The sequence below is a fragment of the Doryrhamphus excisus genome, chromosome 8 (assembly GCF_030265055.1).
Source record: "Doryrhamphus excisus isolate RoL2022-K1 chromosome 8, RoL_Dexc_1.0, whole genome shotgun sequence".
Classification (NCBI taxonomy): domain Eukaryota; kingdom Metazoa; phylum Chordata; class Actinopteri; order Syngnathiformes; family Syngnathidae; genus Doryrhamphus; species Doryrhamphus excisus.
Genome location: NC_080473.1, coordinates 13,487,041 through 13,507,475, shown reverse-complemented (window position 1 = coordinate 13,507,475; position 20,435 = coordinate 13,487,041). Strand labels below are relative to the sequence as shown.

At 40.1% G+C, this 20,435-nt stretch overlaps 2 protein-coding genes across 2 annotated transcripts in view; both read right to left on the bottom strand.

Annotated features, from left to right (window-relative positions):
- Positions 1–993: 993 nt before the first annotated feature.
- On the bottom strand, positions 994–14,517 carry cul3b (cullin 3b). The gene is made up of 16 exons (XM_058080352.1): positions 14,250–14,517; positions 12,088–12,285; positions 10,844–10,957; positions 10,565–10,725; positions 8,759–8,873; positions 8,147–8,375; positions 7,625–7,770; positions 6,475–6,651; positions 6,220–6,390; positions 5,907–6,014; positions 5,392–5,516; positions 3,701–3,797; positions 3,010–3,144; positions 2,718–2,904; positions 2,281–2,426; positions 994–2,176 (listed from the first exon to the last, which is right to left on the bottom strand). Exons 1-16 carry the CDS (start codon positions 14,310–14,312, stop codon positions 2,045–2,047), a joined length of 2,304 nt encoding a protein of 767 aa, XP_057936335.1. The 5' UTR covers positions 14,313–14,517; the 3' UTR covers positions 994–2,044.
- Positions 14,518–16,683: 2,166 nt separating this feature from the next.
- Positions 16,684–20,435, bottom strand: part of LOC131134457 (cGMP-dependent 3',5'-cyclic phosphodiesterase) — a 201,588-nt gene continuing 197,836 nt past the window's right edge. Inside the window, 1 exon segment of the mRNA XM_058079773.1 lies at positions 16,684–19,455. Within this exon segment, the coding sequence (XP_057935756.1) occupies positions 19,221–19,455 (235 nt within the window). The 3' untranslated portion in view covers positions 16,684–19,220.

The following is a 20,435-nucleotide window of genomic DNA, read 5'->3' as shown; positions in this document are numbered from 1 at the left end:
GGAGCAGATGGCGTGCGTGGAACAATGTGACGACACAAAAGAGTCCAGACGGCCTGCACAGATTGAAAAGTGGACTGGAAGCCTTCAAGCTAACACCATTGTTTGTTAAGACTTCACTAAGAGCATTACGCATCAGTTTTAGCTCGCTTTTTGGAGGGGGTTGTGTTACACTTTTAGAAATTAACACACAAACACAGAAAAGTCATGTATCAAAAACTTAACTTGTTGCAGTGACATTTTAAAACGGCAGTTTGGTTGAGCGGGATGTTCGATCCCAATATCGATATTATTGACACTCAGGCTCGGATCGAAGGTAACCTGATTAAATATGCATTTTTTTGTCGTCTATTTTCACAAATATGTTTTTGTTGTCTTGTTCATATTGCTACATTGTTGAAGTCAGAGACACAGGAATACTTTTGCAAAGAGAACCAATCGTAGTTTTTGCTTGTTTATTTTGATCAAACAAATGTCTGTAATAAGAGAATAATTGTCTTGTATTGTGTTGATATATTATTACAAATAAATGTGCTCACAAAAACCTTCCGGATCATATCTTTATGCTGTTTAATTCTGGTTATAATCACGATTAGCAAATTAAAAAGACAAAATCAATGACCTTGAAAATGAAATATTCAAGCAAAAAGTATTGGTATCAGCAGTTCTGGCCTAAAATTAGTAGTATCACATGAAGTACATTATGGCAACTATATACACTGCATTGTAGAAGATATTCGTTGTTCATGTTTTCAATTTAATGAAGTGAAATTCAAGAGTAAGTGCTATTTAAACATAACTCTTACAAGCGATGCATATGATGATGCGTAAAGTATGCGACCACTTAAAAACCAAACACTGCGACATTGTCTGAAAAAGCGTTTTTAAATGCATGCAGATGTTTTGAGTGTGGCTGGCGGTAATTACGTTTAATTTACGGCCCGGCGAGGCAAATGCCCTTACATTTGTGGTGCTTGGAAGAGCATCGAGAGAACATCCGTTTTATTCTACATTTATTATGATGAAAACAAGGCCCTGTACAATCCACCTTCGCAGTGAGTACAATAATTATTTTACAATTTGTACACATTAGAACACGGTGCTAGTCAGGTTCCACCCATTCGAAATGCAACCAAGAAGGAACAAAACAAATCCTCATTGAAACCTGCACCACAGGGGAACGAGCCATTCAAGAGCGAGGCTGTCATCTTGTGGTCACTCATACAGGCCTGAGTAAAATGTAATCATGGGCCGAAACGTCATTGTTGTGGTTATCTTATTCCCTTGGTGGATCTTGTTGCCGATAGCGTGGTGAGAGGTTTTCTTACTTTAATCTCGGACCACGAGCACAAACCCGGGAAAAATATTCTATCCGAGAATGTCATTAAGACGGTATAGGAGGTGCAATTAATGAACTGCAGGCATTAAGCACCCGAAAAAACAGGAAAAAAAATTGCAACATAAATTAAGCACTCGTCAAGGTTCCCCAAGTACTTTAAGTGTATTTTTGATTGCTGTAAGCCGAGTCTGTCCCAGGTAACACTTTGCCCTCTTTGTTCAATTTCAAATCTTAAGAGAGGGGAAAGGGCCAAGAGTGTCTGTACAGCCATAGTTGTGCCACATAACACAAACATAACACAGACGTCAACAATTAAAACAGGGGTGTGAATTCTAATGTCTTCTTAAGTCTCTCTCTGTAGCCGCATGTCAGCTTCATAACCACCCAGCAACGCTCCTTCAACCTTTTGGTCAGTCTCTCCCAATTCTCCCCAAAGGCCACAAGAAACATCATTTTGTACAAAACTAGACCGCCCCCCCCCATTCCGGTCATTTCTGTTAGCAGAAGTCTAATATTGCTAGAAAACTTCCCCGTCTTTTGCATGATTTTTTTTTTCCTAACATTTTTTATGGAAGAAAAGTTAAACTTCCCAGTGTATCCCAGAATCAACGACGAGAGCACTTCCAAGTTCATTTCAAACGCATAGCAGTCCACAAAAACAAGGCTCGCTGTTTCTCCCGCCTCTACGGTGCTCTGAATTCACATCTTTTACGCTACATAGGTGTACACTTTGCGGTCCTCTGGCGTTCGTGCCAAATATTCCCTCTCAATGAGTCCTTCAATACGTTTCTTGATGACTACAGGACTGGGGAGGAATCGTGCTCGCAACTGCTGTGTGACCTGTGGAGCGAACACACAAAACCAGTGAATACAAGGTTGGACACAGTGCATTCCCTTCTAAAATGTCATGACAAACAACGGTCTGCAACTTGGGGCCAACTCACCTCTGCTACTAAGACGTTGTGCTGCATCTTCTTCCTAGACTTCATGATGCGAACAATAGCAGCTTCAATCTCATGCTTCCTGTCATCGTCCACTTTCTGTCGAGTCTCCTTCCTCTCTGGGTCGGACTCTCCTTGCTTAGCAGCCACTGGGGGTGCACAATTAAAAAAGGTAAGGGTCTTCATTGAATGCGGTGACAAATGAACAACTTTTGAAATCACGTCATTATTGGAACATCTTTAGATAACGGGAAGCATACAACAACTGCATGTACACATGGATGTGAACAGGAACACATGCAGGGAATTCTCGCAGTAAATCCATGTGAATGACACCGGATGACCTTCACTCTGTGTTTGGTCTCAGTGCTTTATAAGGAAAGACAAATGGTACGCAACCCATGTGAGTGAGAACCGTTCCGTGAGAGTTATTGGTGTACCTGTCTGGATTTTCACCCGGTGCAGTTTGGAGGTAAACTGGTCATTGACTGTAAACACATGACCATTCTCAATCTCCTTGGACTTGGGCTCCTTGGTAAGGACTCTTTGGGTGGGCTTCCCACAGGCCAAAGACTGCAGTGCTCGGACCAGCTCCCTCTCTGGGATATCGGTCTCCTGTTGGATCTCCTGCAGGGTGCAAATATAGCATAAGTCAGTAATCTATATGCAAGTATAGCATAAGTCGGTCATTGATAACACGTGACTGTGAAACCAGCAAGGACAATTCAGTACCTCAAAGGTAGACTTCTCTCTGTTGTTGAAAAGCATGAGGATGGTCATCTGGAAGGTGGACACCTGCAGGATGTGCTTCCGAGTGTTGGAACCGGTTACTTGAGCTCCCCCGACTCCAACCTCTGACCCGTCCTCCTGGTCACACAACAACTCTGATCACTTCAGCAACAATAAAATATTTGTGTGTGCGTATAAACATATATTTTTTTAATCACTCGATCCAGCAAGAAATGTATAAAATTACATTTGGATTCCTCTGATCGAAGATGTAGAAATATTGCATGATCACAGTTACAGCCACATGAAACACATGAATGAAAGTGGATGTCATGTAATTGTCCTCAACATGTTTCATACAAGAATATGAAATTTTACAAAAAAACTATACTAAGCTGCTGAAACTCTTTTGCATCTATGTACCTTCTTTTTTGGTGTCTGTGTGTTATTGATCAGAATGGAGGTTGGCAAGGATTTGACTCACGCCACAGCTGACATGCTCTTCCTGTGACCACTGACTGCTTGAGACTAAATCAACAGCACCCCTGCTGGTTGCAGCTGAGTAGTACACTCCAATTTGCCTCGATTGTGTGATGCGATTAATGAGCACTTGTACACCATTGATTAATTATTAAATTATTAATAACTTATCAATGGATTACTATGCCCATTCTAAGTTGAAAATGTCACATACCTTTTTAATGGGACCGTAGAAGGTGGCGTTGAGGTCTGCAGAGCCCATGTGGTGCTGCAGTGTTAGTTGTCTGCCACTGTGCTTGCCAAGATAAAATCTACAAAATGGAGAATGGGGTTGTAGAAGGTTACCATCTAAGAATAGTCTGTGGGGCTTTATGAAATCTCCTTTACTCCACCGGTGGTATATACTCACTATATGCAAAGATAATGGAATATTTATATACAGTCGTATGAAAAAGTTTGGGCACAATCTACTAAATATTGATGTAATTTTTATGTTGGGCTGCCTAAACTTATAGTAATTATTGCACACTTTCTGTAAATTCTGTAAAATGATATACAGTATTTAACTGAAATTGCTGATTCGAACAACCAATGATTTATTAAAAAAGGAAAATCTTGAAATTATCAGGGTTGGCCAAACTTTTTCATACAACTGTAGAACAATATTCAAAAACGATCATGTGAGCCACTGTGGGTAAAGATCAAGCCTCAGTGCGCCAGGTTGCACAAATGTGTTCAGATAAAGAACAAAGAAGATGTCATGTGCCCCTACATCTATAGCCTCACATCTCTTTAACAATGCATGGACTGATTTAATGAGCCAGTCGCCATTCACAGTTTAACTGCACAGGTCCCTGTGCAGGATCAACCAGGGAACAGCACCTCTGTACTGGCAGAACAGGGTGGGTTGTCTCCCGTTTTCAAGAAAGGTGACTGGGGAGTGTGTTCCAACTACACGGTGTTCACAGTAATCAGCCTCCCTGGAAAAAGTCTCTTCCACTGTGTTGGAGAGAAGGGTACAACCACAGCTACAGGAAGTGCAATGTGGGTTTTAGACCCGGTCGAGGAACATTGGGTCAGCTCTCCACACTTGCAAGGGTACGCGAGGGTGCACGGGAATGTGGCCGACCGGTCCATTTGTGGACTTGCTTTGTGGACTTGGAAAAGGCATTGGACCGTGTTCCTGTGGAACTCTCTTCCAGGAGAGAGAGTTCATAGCTTCTACGTGCCATTCATGCCATTCCCTTTTACAACCTGAGCAGCAGTCTGGGTCACATTGCCAGGAGTAAGTCCAGCCTGTTGATGATCAACGTTGACCTCCACCAAGGCTGCCCCTCCCAGATTAAATTTATGGATTCATTTTCTATGTGCACTTCGGTAACCTTAGGATCTCATCTCTCCTATGGTCCTGATGTCATCATCCAGCTCTGACCTTTGGCGTTTGGATGTTTGTGGCCGAGTGTGAGGCTTCTGGGATGAGACTAAGCACCTCCAAATCTAAGGCCATGATGGGGTACTCTGCCGGAAAAGGGTAGAATGCACCTTTCGGGTTGGCAGTTAGGTCTTTGTCCTTAGTGGAGGAGTTCAACTATCTCGGGATCTTGTTCACGAGTGAAGGAAGGACGGCCTGTGACATCAACATGAGAAACGGCGCAGCACCCGCAGTAATGCAACCACCTCCTTGATGGTGAGATCTCGCTATGTCAAAGTCAACTTTATTGTCAAATATGCTATACATGCTTGACATACAGCATACATGAAATTTAATAAATAAAATTACAATAGCTAAACTAATGTTGGGAGTATGTCTCGGAAAGGGCCTAAGAATGCCTTGGTGCACCCGACTGAGACTGCTGCCCCTGTGACCTGGATATATGGAAGAAAATGGATGTATGCATGACTCACCTTCTGAAGACTTCAAATGCATGTCGAGGTGAAGGGGGGATGTTGCACTTGGGTGTTGCGGACTGTGTTGGCCAGTAACCTGTTGTCAACACTCTCACAGTGAGATCAACACCTCCAAGAGACACCTGAAAGGGGGGAGGGGTACTTTTATACAGGTGACAGCACCATCATGTGGATGTAAAAAATGTGAAAAGTAGGAGTGTTTGGTGGAGAGATACCGGTTTGCACTAGGGACCCAAGAGCCAAAAATCCTTACATAAGCAATGTACATTACGCTAAATTTCACCATGTAGAACAATTTTTAAAAATACAAATTTTGCCATGGCAACAAAAACAGCAGATTTAAACTGAGCTTTTGCCAACTGCAAACCTAAAATGAAAAAAACAAACAGAACCTGTTTGACAAAGCTCAATGTATTCATGCTAATTAGACAGCAGTGATTCATCTGCTCAGCGATTATGGATGGACAGCGTGCCCATTACAGACTGAATTGTGGCATGCTGTGTGTGCTCACCCCAGTTGTCTGCAGGTGTTGTCTAAACTCATCCATAGTGGTGTTTGAGATGCTCATATCTCGGAACATGCCTTCCAGTTTAGAGGTGAACTGACAGCCACACTCAGTCTGAGGAATGGAGACCCAAAAGGATTACATTAAGAATTGTTACACAGGCAATGGCATGAGAATAATGGATTATTGCACTCAATTACAGGGATCATATCAACAAAGAAACCACTCACACTCACATTTGATTTACCTGGGCAATATGCATGTTAAATAAAAACAATTTTTAAAGAAGAAATTATTCTTGCAGGGTTTAGTCACACACCTTAAGCTTTGAGATCATGTTCTTCTCAGAGTCATCTGAGACACTCTTGTTGGTGAGCAGCCTGCGGGCCAGATGTTGCTTGTAGTACCTCTCAAACACATCCTTTTCCTGCATGAAGCGAAACAGCACCATAGCCTTGTCCAGTATGGACTCCACCTCCTGCTCTGTCAGCTAAAAGAGAATAAACGATTGTACGGGTGTTTCCAAAAATAATAACATACATCGAAAGTTGCAGTGATATCCAAATCAACTCACCCCTTTTACTCCTTTCTTTAATTTGTCGTCAATGAAAAGTGAGAGGTACTCAGGCGAGCGCGAGTTGAGGTTAAGGAAGTACTCGAAGTCACCAGCGATAGTTTGTTTAAAGAGACGGTCATTGTTGAAAGACTCCTGGAGGAACCGGTCAAAACGCAACTTGAGGTCCAGTAAGCCCTGTGGGAAGGTGGCAGGGAGATGGGAAGCTGATGAGTGGCAGTTTGCACGAGAAATAGATGAATACATTTACACCTACAGTCACAGTTAGCATGAGAGAAAATTACAATAAGAATTACGGAAACCTCCAAAAGCATTTAAAGAAAATAGTGCAGTGAGAGTCTGTGACCATAATGTTCTGAGACCACAAAGGCGAGGGAAGGGGAGGTTAGAGCAGTTACACTGTGTTTTAGAGGTTTAGAGAAGCGTTATGATGCTGCACTGGCACGCAGAAGTAAGCATGAACAAAAAAACTCTTCTTTCATAACCACAAAATGCAAGAATCAGTTCCTTCTGCCTGTGTGATCCATCACAAGTCATAACTGCGCTCACTGTATTATAAATATAAAAAACAATTTATCTTGACAGGGCAAATTTTAACCCAAATTGTATAGTATTTACTAGGACTGACCTTGACAACTATTTTTTACTATTTTTTTCATTTAAAAATGAAAATATCGTCCGATTTCAACCTCTGAAATGTGATTTTTTTTTTTATTTAGTCATCCCATATTACCTATTATATTATCTATGCACTTTGGGCAATACAAGATAATCACCCAAATCAGCTTCCACTTCAGAAAACAGTGATGAATCCAATTAATCAAAACAAGCTTCAGATTTATCAACTAACTAAATACTCGACAGGATTTTCGCTATATGTATTTGATCATGGCGTACTGTCATGACAAAATAAAAGCCTATCCTATGCCAACGTGTGTGATCACTCATGTTTCAATCTCATTCGACTTTCTGGTATGTTTGTTTACACATTTTTCCTGGCTCTCACTCCCTCTCAAATTTTCCATACTTCAGTTTCCAGACCTGAAAATGTATACAATCAAATTCCATACTTTTACATATTTGCGCAAGAACCCTGTTTAAGGATGCAAGTGTGGAGTGATGGTGTCATAGCATAGCTGGTTGGGAGTACCTGGATGTAGTCCACAGGGTTTTTTCCTTCTCCCTCCTCTGACACAAGAGCCTTGCCTTGCTCCCGAAGGTAGGAGCTCATACACTCACACATGGTCTTCAGTCCATTGGGAACGCGACTGAACAGCTTGTACATACACGCCAGGTCTGTGGATTGACATGTATAAGGCCACATATGTTAGAAGTCAATTTCTAGTGTGGATGCATTGCTTGTTGTGTACATAATGTTCGTTTTTTTTTCTGAATGAAACAAGGTAGACGACAGAATGGTGCCGTAGCAACATTTGGCTAACAGATTGGTTCAGTGTATATGTGGTGAGCTAGTCATCTGCAAGCAGCACTGTGTAAAGAAGGACAATTTGCTCAAGACATCTGCTGAAAGTGCACTTAAAGCCTGGTCAATAATTCAGATATCTTTACAAAATCATCAATAAAGGCTATGTTGCTAATTCACTCACTACAGCAAACATTCTTGGTGTTTACATTTCAACCAGAGAAACTACATGTGTTAAAGCACACTTACCATCCGTCTTTCCATTCTTGAGCATGTGGACCAGACCAGAATTCTCCATCTCTACAATTGTCTTCATGTGCTTGGATATGAGCTCCCTCTCCACTACCTTGACAATGGGCTCCTCTGTAGATTTATCCAGACAGTGGATCACCCGCTCAATCTCCTCATTAATCCTGGCTTCCACCTTCTTTATGTACACACTTGCACTATTTTCTGCAAGGAACTTCTGGCTCTCCATCTAAAAGACACAAGAAATTAAGATTTTTTTCCCCCCTACAAACTATTGTATATGTTTGTGATTTGAAACTTAAAATTAAAGGATAAGCGGAATAGAAAATGGAGTGATGAAGTTTTTCCAAATTAAGGGGTGTCTATATTTAACAGCTGCTTAAAAATTGAAAAATGTAAGGGCCATTTGGGTGTTTTGCGCTATTGGTTTACTAAACACACAAAACAATCTAGTGATGCTACAATATATGTGATTTGCATATTTATTAGGAGACTTTGTGTTGACTTTATATTTTTGTTGAGTGTATTTTGAGAATAAAATGGCGGTATGTGTAAAAGTATTTCAAATGTATCTATATCAACAATTAAGAGTGTAAATTCCACTTCACAGACCTGGAAAAATTCTGCAGACATTTCCAAGAAAGGTGCTTCAAAGTCCTCTTCATAAACGGATCGGCCTTCAAGGCCGAGGATCATCAACATTTGGCACGCATTTCTGATGGCGCCCCTGATTTAGATGAACAACAAAACATGATTAAACACAGTCACAAATTTTAAAAGGTAAATATTAAAATGGCTATTGCAGGTGGTCCTCGCTTACAATCGAATTCTGTAATACAAGTTTTGTGTAAATCATAACTTAAACCTAAATTAGGGTTGGTTGATATCTTTGGGATGTATTAATTGTGATTAATTCAGCAGAGTCTTGTAAAAATTATTTATTGGGAACAAACTGGCTAACTTTTCAAATGGGATGTCAGCATCTGCACACATTGCTACAAAATCTTCAACCAAGCATTTGCCTGTGCTTGTTATTACGGAAATTCCATCCATCCATCCATCCATCCATGTTATTACGGAAATTCAAACTGCATATATTGATATTTTTATGCCACTCTTGTTTACACAATTAGATGGCAAACAGCCCTTTTATTTTGAAGGCCGGTAGTATGTCCTCTGTGTGTTGAGAATGTCCGTACAACAAGTTGGGTACAAGAATGAATATGTTTCCCGTCTTCACACAGAACCTGCAGGCTGTCACCCCGCATTGTGAAACGGCCCTTACCATAAAGCGGTGAAGATATAGTCATTCAGCCTGAGTCACGCACGCAACCACACTAGCATGCTAAACCAGCTTAACCCTGATAGCTTCTATTCACTTTCCGCTGTGTTGCCAACCTTCACTGTTTATCACCATTTCAACCTGTATAGTTCGGTGGGAGGCGGTTTAGTGTTTATAGTGAGAACGGTCCGCCGAGTAAATACTTCCCCACACAAACGTTCCTTCTCACGGTGATAGCATTTCATTCATGTTATGCAAGTTTGGCGCGGCATGCAAATTGGCTTGTTTGCACCTCATTCGTACATTTTTTAAAAATGCACAACACACAAAGGACATAAAACACAATAATAAAAAGCTGTTCATCCCTGTGGTTAGCTTGCATTAGGGATGCCCAAAGCTGGTTGCCACTCGACTCCCGCCACCCGCACAAAGAAGAAAACGCAACATTACCATGCAGACATGCCCGTGGTGTACTGTGGTGAAGTTACTTTAACTTTGGACATTGAATATTAGGCTCCATAGGTACAGTGGTATTTCCTCGTCATTGTACCCGGATGGCTGTGTCGTTCTAACCGCTGGTTAATACTACGGACCGTCAGTAAATTGATATTGTGCCGAAGAGACTAGTTTAAAAAAAAAAAAAAAAACCTGTATATTCTAAATCACACCACAAATCGATCTGTAACAATGGTAAATAATTATCCCTACTAATTTTATCTTATATTGGATGAGGGACCTGGCATATAGAGGTGTGTTACAAAAGGCAAACAATACTGTTGATCCTGATGTGTAATCAAGTAAATTCAGCAGTACTTTGGTTGCATTATTTTTAATTATTTGAAAAGCTATTTTCATAACCGTATTCAATTCCACAAATTTATGTTTGTAAAAAAAACTTATTATTATTCTTTTTTTAAAAGGATCATACAGGATCGGACCAGATTGGCAATACTACAAAAAGTCTTTTGTACATTATTAGAAATAATAGGAGTGTTTGTATCCACAAAATAGAAAAAAAACAGTAACTATTGTAAACAAGGACCACATGTATTTTACTGAATAATTGATTAAATTGTACAATTGAAACAAAATCAAATCAATACACTAAAACATATTATCTGGGTTTGATTGACTACCTGTCCACCACCTCGCCCTTCCTTTCACGTGCAATCATGTCCAATAGGGTTTGTCGGAGGTGGTCTCTGATACAGCCGTAGCGGACAACCTGATCCCTAAAGATGATGAGACCTAAATTGTAGACATTCTCCACATTATTTTGCTGCACATAAACCCGGTCCTGAGTGGAGAGAAAAGAGACGGAGGAGTGTTTTTAGTGTTATAACTTAGCGAATGATAGTCCTGAGGCACTCAGTGAAGCTCATAAAAAAACAAACAAACACACAACAGCATCTCACCATGTACATGAGGATGTCCCGGATCATCACCATTGCCGTCTGATGGTCATTCCAAGCCTGGTTTAGGGTTTGCAGAAAGTTATTGTTCAGGGAGTTGAGGACATCTTCTCGTACCTTTGGGAAACAACACACACACACACACACACACTTTTAAGCGGGCACATGATGACACACTATGCAGTGGTGGTGACAGCACCTATTGTATTTCCATGTCCTTTTACTTGGTAAAATATTCTTCCACTAGTCAGACATAGTACAGCAGTGTGATAGTAGTCACTGCAGTGTGACTCAGCAGTCTGTCATACTTTTTTTTTTTAAGGGCACACTGACCTGCCTTTTTTGCCTCACTCTTGAGAGTTGATGAATAATCACTGGTGCTCAAACTACTAAATCCCTTAACACACTCAGATACAGATATGATCTGCCAACCTTTGTTTTGAGCTAGAGGCAAAAAGAGGTGATGACACAACTCCACTATAGAAGAGAGCATATTTGGCGCAGTCGTAAAAATGGCCAAAAGGTAGCAGAGGTGCATTTTGTAAGAACCTGGCCTGCAACTTGTCAATAGAAATACAGCTACACAGCAACCAGGAAGTCAAAGGGAAAGGAGTCTCGTCGTGTTGAAGAGATTACATATTGAGGGGAAATTTGAACGCATTCACATGTGTGCACGCACTCGCAAACTTGTGCAAACACAGCCAGTACAGTTCCAAATGTAAATAGCTCATGCTGTTATATTTGTCAAGAAATTATTTACATTTTTTATGTTTATGTTGTGGACGAGGGATGACTGTATTGGGCAAGCGTCATAGTTGTTAGCTGATGGCCCTAAATGTGGCTCCTGCCCTTTTAATGGACAACATTTATGCATCTCAACATCGTCCGTTTTACCAGTAAAGACCAGATAATGTTGTCAACGTGACTGGAAAAGCAACAAATTCAAACAGAGAGAAACATCTGGAACTTATTGTCATTTGTAATTGTCCACTTGTTTCTTAACCAACAGTTGCTCTACTGTGTTTAGAATCTCTAGGACAATATTTGTGCGCACACACGCATGTGTTGATTACACAGAAGTGTAATGAGCAATGATATCTCTGATTTGTTCTTCAATGCACCGCTTAACAACAATCACTTAACTTCCAATAACAGTTCTACACAAGCGTAACTCAAAATGTGACAAATCCTTAGCCACTTTAGCTATAAACATTTGTGATTACACAGCGCGTGTGTGTTGTTCTTACTTTGTTGATAAGATGCTCAGTCACAACCTCCCGCAGTCCAGTGTAAAGCTTTTCTCCATGTTTGTGGAGCACCATGGTATAGGCGTTCCTGTAGAGTTCCTCAAAGCTCAGCCCACTGTTGTTCTTCCTCTGAATCTCCTGGATGGCATTCTTCAGGAGGTCCCATATATTGTTCACATACTTCTCATCCATTGTCATCTGCAAGGTTGGTGGGACAACAGTGTTTTAAAATCCTATTATTTTTATGTTTACATACAAGTATGTGACACTCACACTGACATACTGCGATAAAAAAAATATTTGATATTTTTTTTTGTATCTGCTTTGAGGAATTGCTTAGGTCACCACAGTAATCTGATGGCCGATAAGAAAATTTGTTGGCAGATATGTTTGGAAGGTAAGTTAAGGCAGGATTCTCTTAAAATTTTAATAAATATCCCAGTCATGTACAATTCGCAACTACCCGTAACTTTACTGTGTAGATTTAGTAGCAATGTGTGCAGAGGCTGACATCCCAGGAGAGAAAAGTTAGTCACTTTTTTACCAATAAATAAATGTCCTTTATAATATGAGTATATAAATATGAGCTAGTATTGTTTTGAACCATGCCTCACGCCACTACATGTATCACTAAGAAGAACTAAATTGTTCTTTGTGTTAGCTGCTACAACAACAATGTCGCTGTAGCTTTGTTTTTATACAGGACAGTTATGTAATAGAACATTTTTGGCATTTTGGGAGGGTTTTCTTTTTGGGATTTATAGTCTAAATAGATTCTAGCTGTTTTTATGTATTTAGAACGCGCTTGTGGATTGTGGATGATGGGCAATATATATATATATTTTTAAAGTGTACTTTTCCTTTAAAAACTAGGGTCTATTTTCTAATATTAGGGATGAAAATAAAGGTGATGGCTATATCGGACAACTACATTTTACATGACGAAATTATGTTTTTTTTTATTTTATTTTTTGACACAGTCGTTTATTGGCTATTATTAACAGCCAGGGTAAACCCCAGCAAGACCCTGAAACCGCATGGGGTACAATGTTATGTTTCTTCAGAGCAATAAAACAAACATTTAACCTTCATAGGAAACCATCAGGAAAGCTGACAAGCGCAATTATAATCTTGAGATTTGTATCGGTATGACCAATTAATAAACAACTCATGATGTCAGCTGAATAGTTATGAATATGTATGTACAGCTTTACGCATTAGCAGTTTGTCAACATTTGCATGATATGACTATATGTTTTGGGAAGAAGAACATTGCCAACTCCAGTTGACAAGCCCAAACGCAGGCAAGCAAGGTGCTGGTTTGTCTGTATGATGACTGGGCCTTATCAACAGGTTCACCCCTTATCAAGTTGAGGTCCTCCGGTAGCACCGGCTAGGTACTGTAAGGCCACAGTCACACGGTTCAAGCTATCATTAGCAGACTACCAGAGAGACATTTGATATACTTGCGCAGTCTGTCCGTTACACGGCGGAATTTCTCTTTTATGCAAAATGAGGTCAGTTGAATTTGAGGTCTTCCAATGACTTGCAGACAAAGAGTGTGTCAGGTGGACGGTGAGGATTCCTAGAATTCCTACATCACCGTTAACAATTTTGAAATATCGGATGCAAAAAGAGTCACGTTCTAATATTCATTGCTGCATTTGCAATGCCAAAACTACGCTAGCAGGCTCAATAATTGTTAGCATCGATGAAGTTCTAGCAAAGCCTGTTCTTTACGCCGGTGACATTACATTGTACAATAATCGGTAATAGTGAACATTAAAATAATTTGTATTGACGTTTGACGTTTAAATGACAAAGCCCAAAGCACCCAAAACAACAAGTGTCACAGGCTAACATTAGCGTCAACGACGACCCACCTGACCAACAAGCTAACGTTTAAACAGCTTTAGAATCCATTAACACAGAAAACGTTAAAGTGATTGATTCAACTTTCCAACGTATTTGTAATAATACATACATGTTGCCACCATAAACTACAATAAGTGTGTGCATTGCGACGTTTCAAGGCGCCACTGTTTGTTCAGTCATCGACGGCTCAGCTGGTTAGCTTCTTAGCCTTTAGCCAAGCAGCCAAGACCACGGTGATCGAGTCACCGCCTGGCGGGCAGGCGAAGCATCGTCTCCGGCGTACTTACAGGAAAGGCCCGTATCCTCATTTTGGTGTCTTTCTTGGTGCCGCCTCTGCTGAGATTGGACATGGTAGCCTCGTCCGTGGGCTCTGTATTCACATTAAAAAGTTCTCCAGTGAGGTACGGGGTGACTACTGGTGACTGGAGCGGTCCACAAGCTTTCACTCGACCTCGTAGCTCCGCGTCCCGGTGCAGTAAGTTTATTGTTGACAGCCAAATTCACTAGTACTTGCTTCAGCAATGGCGGACTCACTACAAGTCTCATTGCGCAGAGCTCACGCGCCCCAAATCTCGCGAGCCTTGACAAAATATGTCTATATTTTATACGTCACTTTCGGCACATTGATAGTGCATACATACTGTACTTTTTTATTGCTTTTATTGTTTTCCCAGTCCCACGAGTTGTTATAATCAGCAGTACCATTATTTGAAACCAAAATAGCAACAACAATTGATTAAAATAAATATTATCATTTCAAATTTCATTCATAATAACACTGTAAAAAATATATAATTACATTTTACCCTTTTTACAAAATTGAAATCATACTTAAAAATTTATTTTAAAAAATATTTGATTTTTTTTAGTATACGACCCTCGGTTGAAAAACATTGGACACCCCTGCTTTGAAGCATTATGTAATGTTATCTTAAAGTAGGCTTTCTACCAAATTTAAACATAACAAAATAGGCTCCCTGCACTCTTTGTGGCACCTCTGCCTAAAACTAAACGCTTTAAAATCATTCTAATGCTACTATACTGTCTTAATAAATAGAATAGTCTTCTTTCATTGCCATGGCAACCATCAACTACCACTATTAACTTGACAAATGCTCTTTAATTTGTATTCACCAGTGTCTTAGAGTGCCTTGGAAATAAACCAAATCATTCTATATTACTATTTTATCATGACAATTTGTGTTTGTATTGAGAAAGTTATATTTTCCTTGTGATTAAAAAAAGATTGCTTAGACCACTTCAATCGTAACTATTGTATAGGTTATATTATTGATCTTTGTCTATAGTTGTTGAATCCAAGTTTTACAGTGTCCAAAATGTGCAGTTTTATAAGACAAACGTAGCAAGTGTTAAGTGGGTGTACAATGGTTCCTGCTTTCTGTTAAGGGGGTGTACAATGGGACACAATTTGGCACCACACTATCCCCAAACCTCCATATCCATTCTCATCAAGGTCTCCACTGCAGTTTTTCGTCATAACCGAATTGAGTGGGCAAATACTCACATTTGATGACGTCTGGCAGATGTTTTCCCTTCTGTACAGGTCAGATGATAGTGTGTATGGTTTCGTGTGGGTGAGCGGTTTGCTGATGTCAAGGTTGCGGATGGAGTGGTGGCGGTGTATGTTGTGCCCAGTTAACATAGGTGCATTTTATTGATGGTGTTTTAAATACACAGACACCATGACTAGTTCTTGAGGTCCATTGTTGTGCCTTCCATCCACCCACGACCATTACCTCACCTTGCAGCATGACAATGCACGGCCCTATGTTGCAAGAATCTGTACCCAATTCCTGGAAACTGTTTGTATCGGCTTACTTTTCAGCATGTTTCATTTTCTGCTAATATCTATAGCAACTTTCCAAGGAGTGGACCAACACAGTCCACAATCAACAACCAACCGTATGCAAAAGGTGGATGGTGGTTCAGAGTACAGCAAAACAGCACATTAATGAGTGGCCTTTTATTGCGGCCAGCATAAGGCACACCTGATGCTGTCAAATGAGAATCGTATACCACATCGATGAGATGGATGGAGGCAAAGCAGACATGCTCACTAACAGATTTAGGCAGCTTTGTGAACAATATTTCAGAAAAATCTGCCTTTTGTGTACATAGAAAAAAATAATAATTAAAAAAAACTTAAACTATATGAGGAAAGCAGGAATAAAAATAAAAAATAAAATAAAATAAAATAAAAATAAAAAAAATAAAATAAAAATAAACAAATAACTTCAATTATATTAGGAAAGCAGGAAGTGAACAAATGTAACAGTTACTGATTGTAAAAGTACCAGATGGAGGGGTAGGATTTAATAAGCTTTGCTTCTTCCTACTCCTTTTGGACATGTGGAACTGTAATCTGATGCATGTTCAAATAAAATAAAACCTTTACCATTACCATACCCTTTTAAAATATTGTGTATGTCATAATTTGCTTCTTTATACTACATCTAAAGTACTACAGTTAAGTGAACAAGTTTTACTTTTTCCTGAGTCAGCAGCTGCACATTTTTTAGGCATCCTGAGATGACTTCATAACACATTTTATGGTAAATTGTGCCAAAACATATAGGATAAATATAATTATAGAGCAATCCAGTTATAGACATAGTACATTGTCACCGGTTCAACTTGTTCTACCTTCCAAAAAATGGCCATGTCATGTTCAAATGTGCGTTCTGAGGCAGCAATCTTAAACACCTTTCATCAGATTTATTCCACAAATAAACCAAACAAAAATGTCATCCATTTGTCTTTTTTCTCAAATATATCATTATTCATTTCAAGTCAAGATAACCACCACCAGCTCTCAGACTCAACAAAACCAACAATAAAAAGCATCACTTATACAGTGTCAAGAGTTTGGGATTTTGTTTTGTGCTGGAATATCAAATGTATGCATATCCTAAGTACAGTTTTGTTTTGTTCCATGTTCTTGAAAAAAAATATAGAGTGGGTGAAAAAAAAACAAACCTTGAAAACAATCACATCAAATACATAGAATTAAAGTACGTTCTTTTGTAATAGTGACAGACAATACAGCAATGTTTTCTTCAAGCGTTCATATTTACAGCATTAATGTCAACAAGTACTGTAAGTCACAGATGAGCGTTACAGTGACATGATCGCAGGTTGGAGTCCTGCTGCTTTGAAAGATTGGCTTCCAACATCTTAAGACAAGCTGGAAAAGGATGTGGCAGAAAATAGATTTGACATCAACAGAGCCCTCATGATCGCTCCGACGTTTGAGAATGAAAATTACGTTGTTGTTTTTTTGGCCAGGAAGTTGCTTGGCACAAATAGCCCTGACAAAACGGGGTGAGAAAAAAATACACACTCGGTATTGAAAATGTGAACTCTCGGAGGCATTTTTGGGATTAAAATGGTCACACTTCACTGACCGTTATCAAAAAATGCCTCTGGGGAGCCCCGGACCTCGTGAAATAAGTTAACAAGAGGCAAGGGAATTTACATATTCACTCAGGCAGACACTTCATATTGCACATGAAAAAGGCAGGTCAAGGACGACGACACAAAGCGGGTGTATTCTAAAAACATCTATATGCCCTTTGAAAACACTTAAAAAAAAAAAAAAAACTAAGGCAGATTGAATCAACTCCGCTGACCTGTACTCCACACATAACACACAATCATAAAGAAATAAAAAATAAAATAATGCATATACATACACACCCTGATAATGTGCAATATTCTATATTCACTAGCATTACATGGGTGAAATAATGTCATAGAATTTCATATTTCATATAACCCCAAGCACTAGCAAACATTTGGCTCTTAATCAGAATTTCTTTCTCTGCTACCCACACACACACACACACACATTTGGTCATGAACTCTCACCCATTCAACCACACACACACACACACACACACACCTACATACGGCGTCCTCCATGACACATAGTGTAGCTCACATTGTGTAACTACTCAGTGGTTGGCTTTACATCAACTGCAGCATTTCTGATTCAAAATAAGTGGCGCATTGTAACATAAAACTCCAAACATTTCAAAATGAGGCACAATCTGAGAGCTGAAAAAAAAAAGAATATTTTTTCCAAACTTTTACCTTTGGGAATTTTTTTTTTTTTTTTTCATGGCTACATTTCTGATTTTTTTTTTTCCTGTCACACTGAGAACAAATGGTTGCCTTTATGTAATAATTCTCCATCGGTGTGGCTTCATTAGTCCGACAAAACACGACAACTGAGATTTTTTTTTACAAAGGTTATTTCACAAATATACATGTTTCATGTTTCATGTTTCAGAGCGTGGTGGTCCTTCGGTCAAACACACTGATAGTCAAGCTATGTCTATAACAAATACACAATAATAAACAGACTCTTTTATTTCAATAGGTATATATTAAAAGCTCTAAGAAAGGCAGCAAAGATGCACAATAAGGCAGATCCATATGACACACTCCACGGAGCACGATCTAATATGGCTCCTTGACACAACGGATGGGACGGATCTTTTAAAGGGCTTTCTCTTCGTCTTTATCGATAGTGGTTCTATATGAGGAAACCAGTTATAAAAAAATTGGCAAAGAAATATCGACGATAAGTGAGTGTCAAATAAGTCAAGGTGTGACTTTGAACGTGATTGTCAAATGTTTTTGTCTCGAGGATTGACAAGTCAAAGCAAATTGCCCCTTGTGGATCTTGGCGGTAATACATGAATGAAAAATATTGTTATATTATTTGAATTGGTCAATACAAAAATATTCCTATCACGATGGAAAAAAGGTGTAAAAGTGAAATAAGACATCCCATGCGTTCTGAAGCGGATGGCAGCTGCTTGTGCGTGAACTAAGCGAAGCCGTTAAAAACCAAAATAATGAACATGTCACTCAAACAATAGCACTTTGTCAAGTTTACATGTTGAAGTATTTTTTTTTTTTTAAAGTTTGTCAATGTGTACAATCTTGATCAGGATGAGTACTGCACGTATGAACTGTTGACGTCTTGTAAAAACATCTGCTTTCAGTGTCACTGCACCACTTCCTGCTCTCCTCCAATGGGGATGTAGCATGTGACCACTAAACCACGTCACATGTTTCAAATTATTTGAAACATCCTCCTGTCCAACCCCCCCAGCATGGCCGCCAAACATCGAAGCGGCCAAACAAGCAGATAGACCGCACCCTCTTAGGTTGCTAAGAGAGGTGTCTCGGGCCTTTTAGTGGAGAACACGAAACTTGACTTAATGGCGTCACAGTCCCTGCCCCGCTTCGGTATCATCAAGGCAGCCATTAAGGCAGAGGTGATCACTCCCAAAAGCGCCCTGGGACTGCAGTAGCTCATATTCCTGGTCCAGGAAGTCTAGGCTGTTGTTGCTCGGCAACCCCCGGATGGTGAACTTGTGGGACACTTTGGTCCACTGCTCTCGATTAGCCGCCACTCTCTCATAGAGCTCTGTGGCCCCAGGAAATAGTTCAGACAGCAGCCTAATAGAACACAGCAAAATGGGGGACGGGGGGACGGGACATGAATCAAAAATGTCACTAAAAGCATTTCAATCATCACATTTTAGATTAAGGATTAAAAAAAATGACTTGGACTTCATTTGGAACCAGGCACACATTAGTGGACAATCTGTTTGAGTCAATAGAAACTACATGGGGGCCGGGGGGGTTGGTGGCAGGGTCCATGCCGCCCCCAGAACCCGGTGACAGAACAATAAAATAATGTTGGTAAATTGTATTACATTTAGAAAATTCATTCATTCATTCATTTTCTACTGTTTATCCTCACAAGGGTCGTGGGGGGTGGTGGAGCCTATCCCAGCTGTCTTCGGTCGAGCGGCGGGGTACACCCTGGACTGATCGCCAGCCAATCACAGGGCACATATAGACAAACAACCATTCACACTCACATCATTTAGAAAATTGAGTTAATTATAATAAATATATGGCTGCACGGTGGTTGAGTGGTTAGCACGCAGGCCACACAGCTAGAAGACCTGGGTTCAGGCATCCCTGTGTTTAGTTTGCATGTTCTCCCTGTGTGTGTGTGTGTGTGTGTGTGAGTGAGGGGGGGTCCTCCGGGTACTACGGTTTCCTCCCACATTCCAAAAACATGCTTTCATTTTCTACCGCTTAACCTTATGAGGGTCACGTGGGTGCTGGAGCCTATCCCAGCTGTCTGTCAGGCGAGAGGTGGAGTACCCGGAGAAAACCCACGCCTGCACGGGGAGAACATGCAAACTCCACACAGAGATGGCCGAGGTTGGAATCGAACTTGGGTCTCCTAGCTGTGAGGCCTGCGCGCTAGCCACTCATCCACCATGCAGCCCCTCTTATGAAATTCAATAATATAAAAATTTGAATTAATGTAATTAATCAATCATATAAAATAATAGTCATATTGTGAAAATAAGAGCCCCCTGACATGTACGTGCAATACATGTTGCAGCCACTTGAGGGCA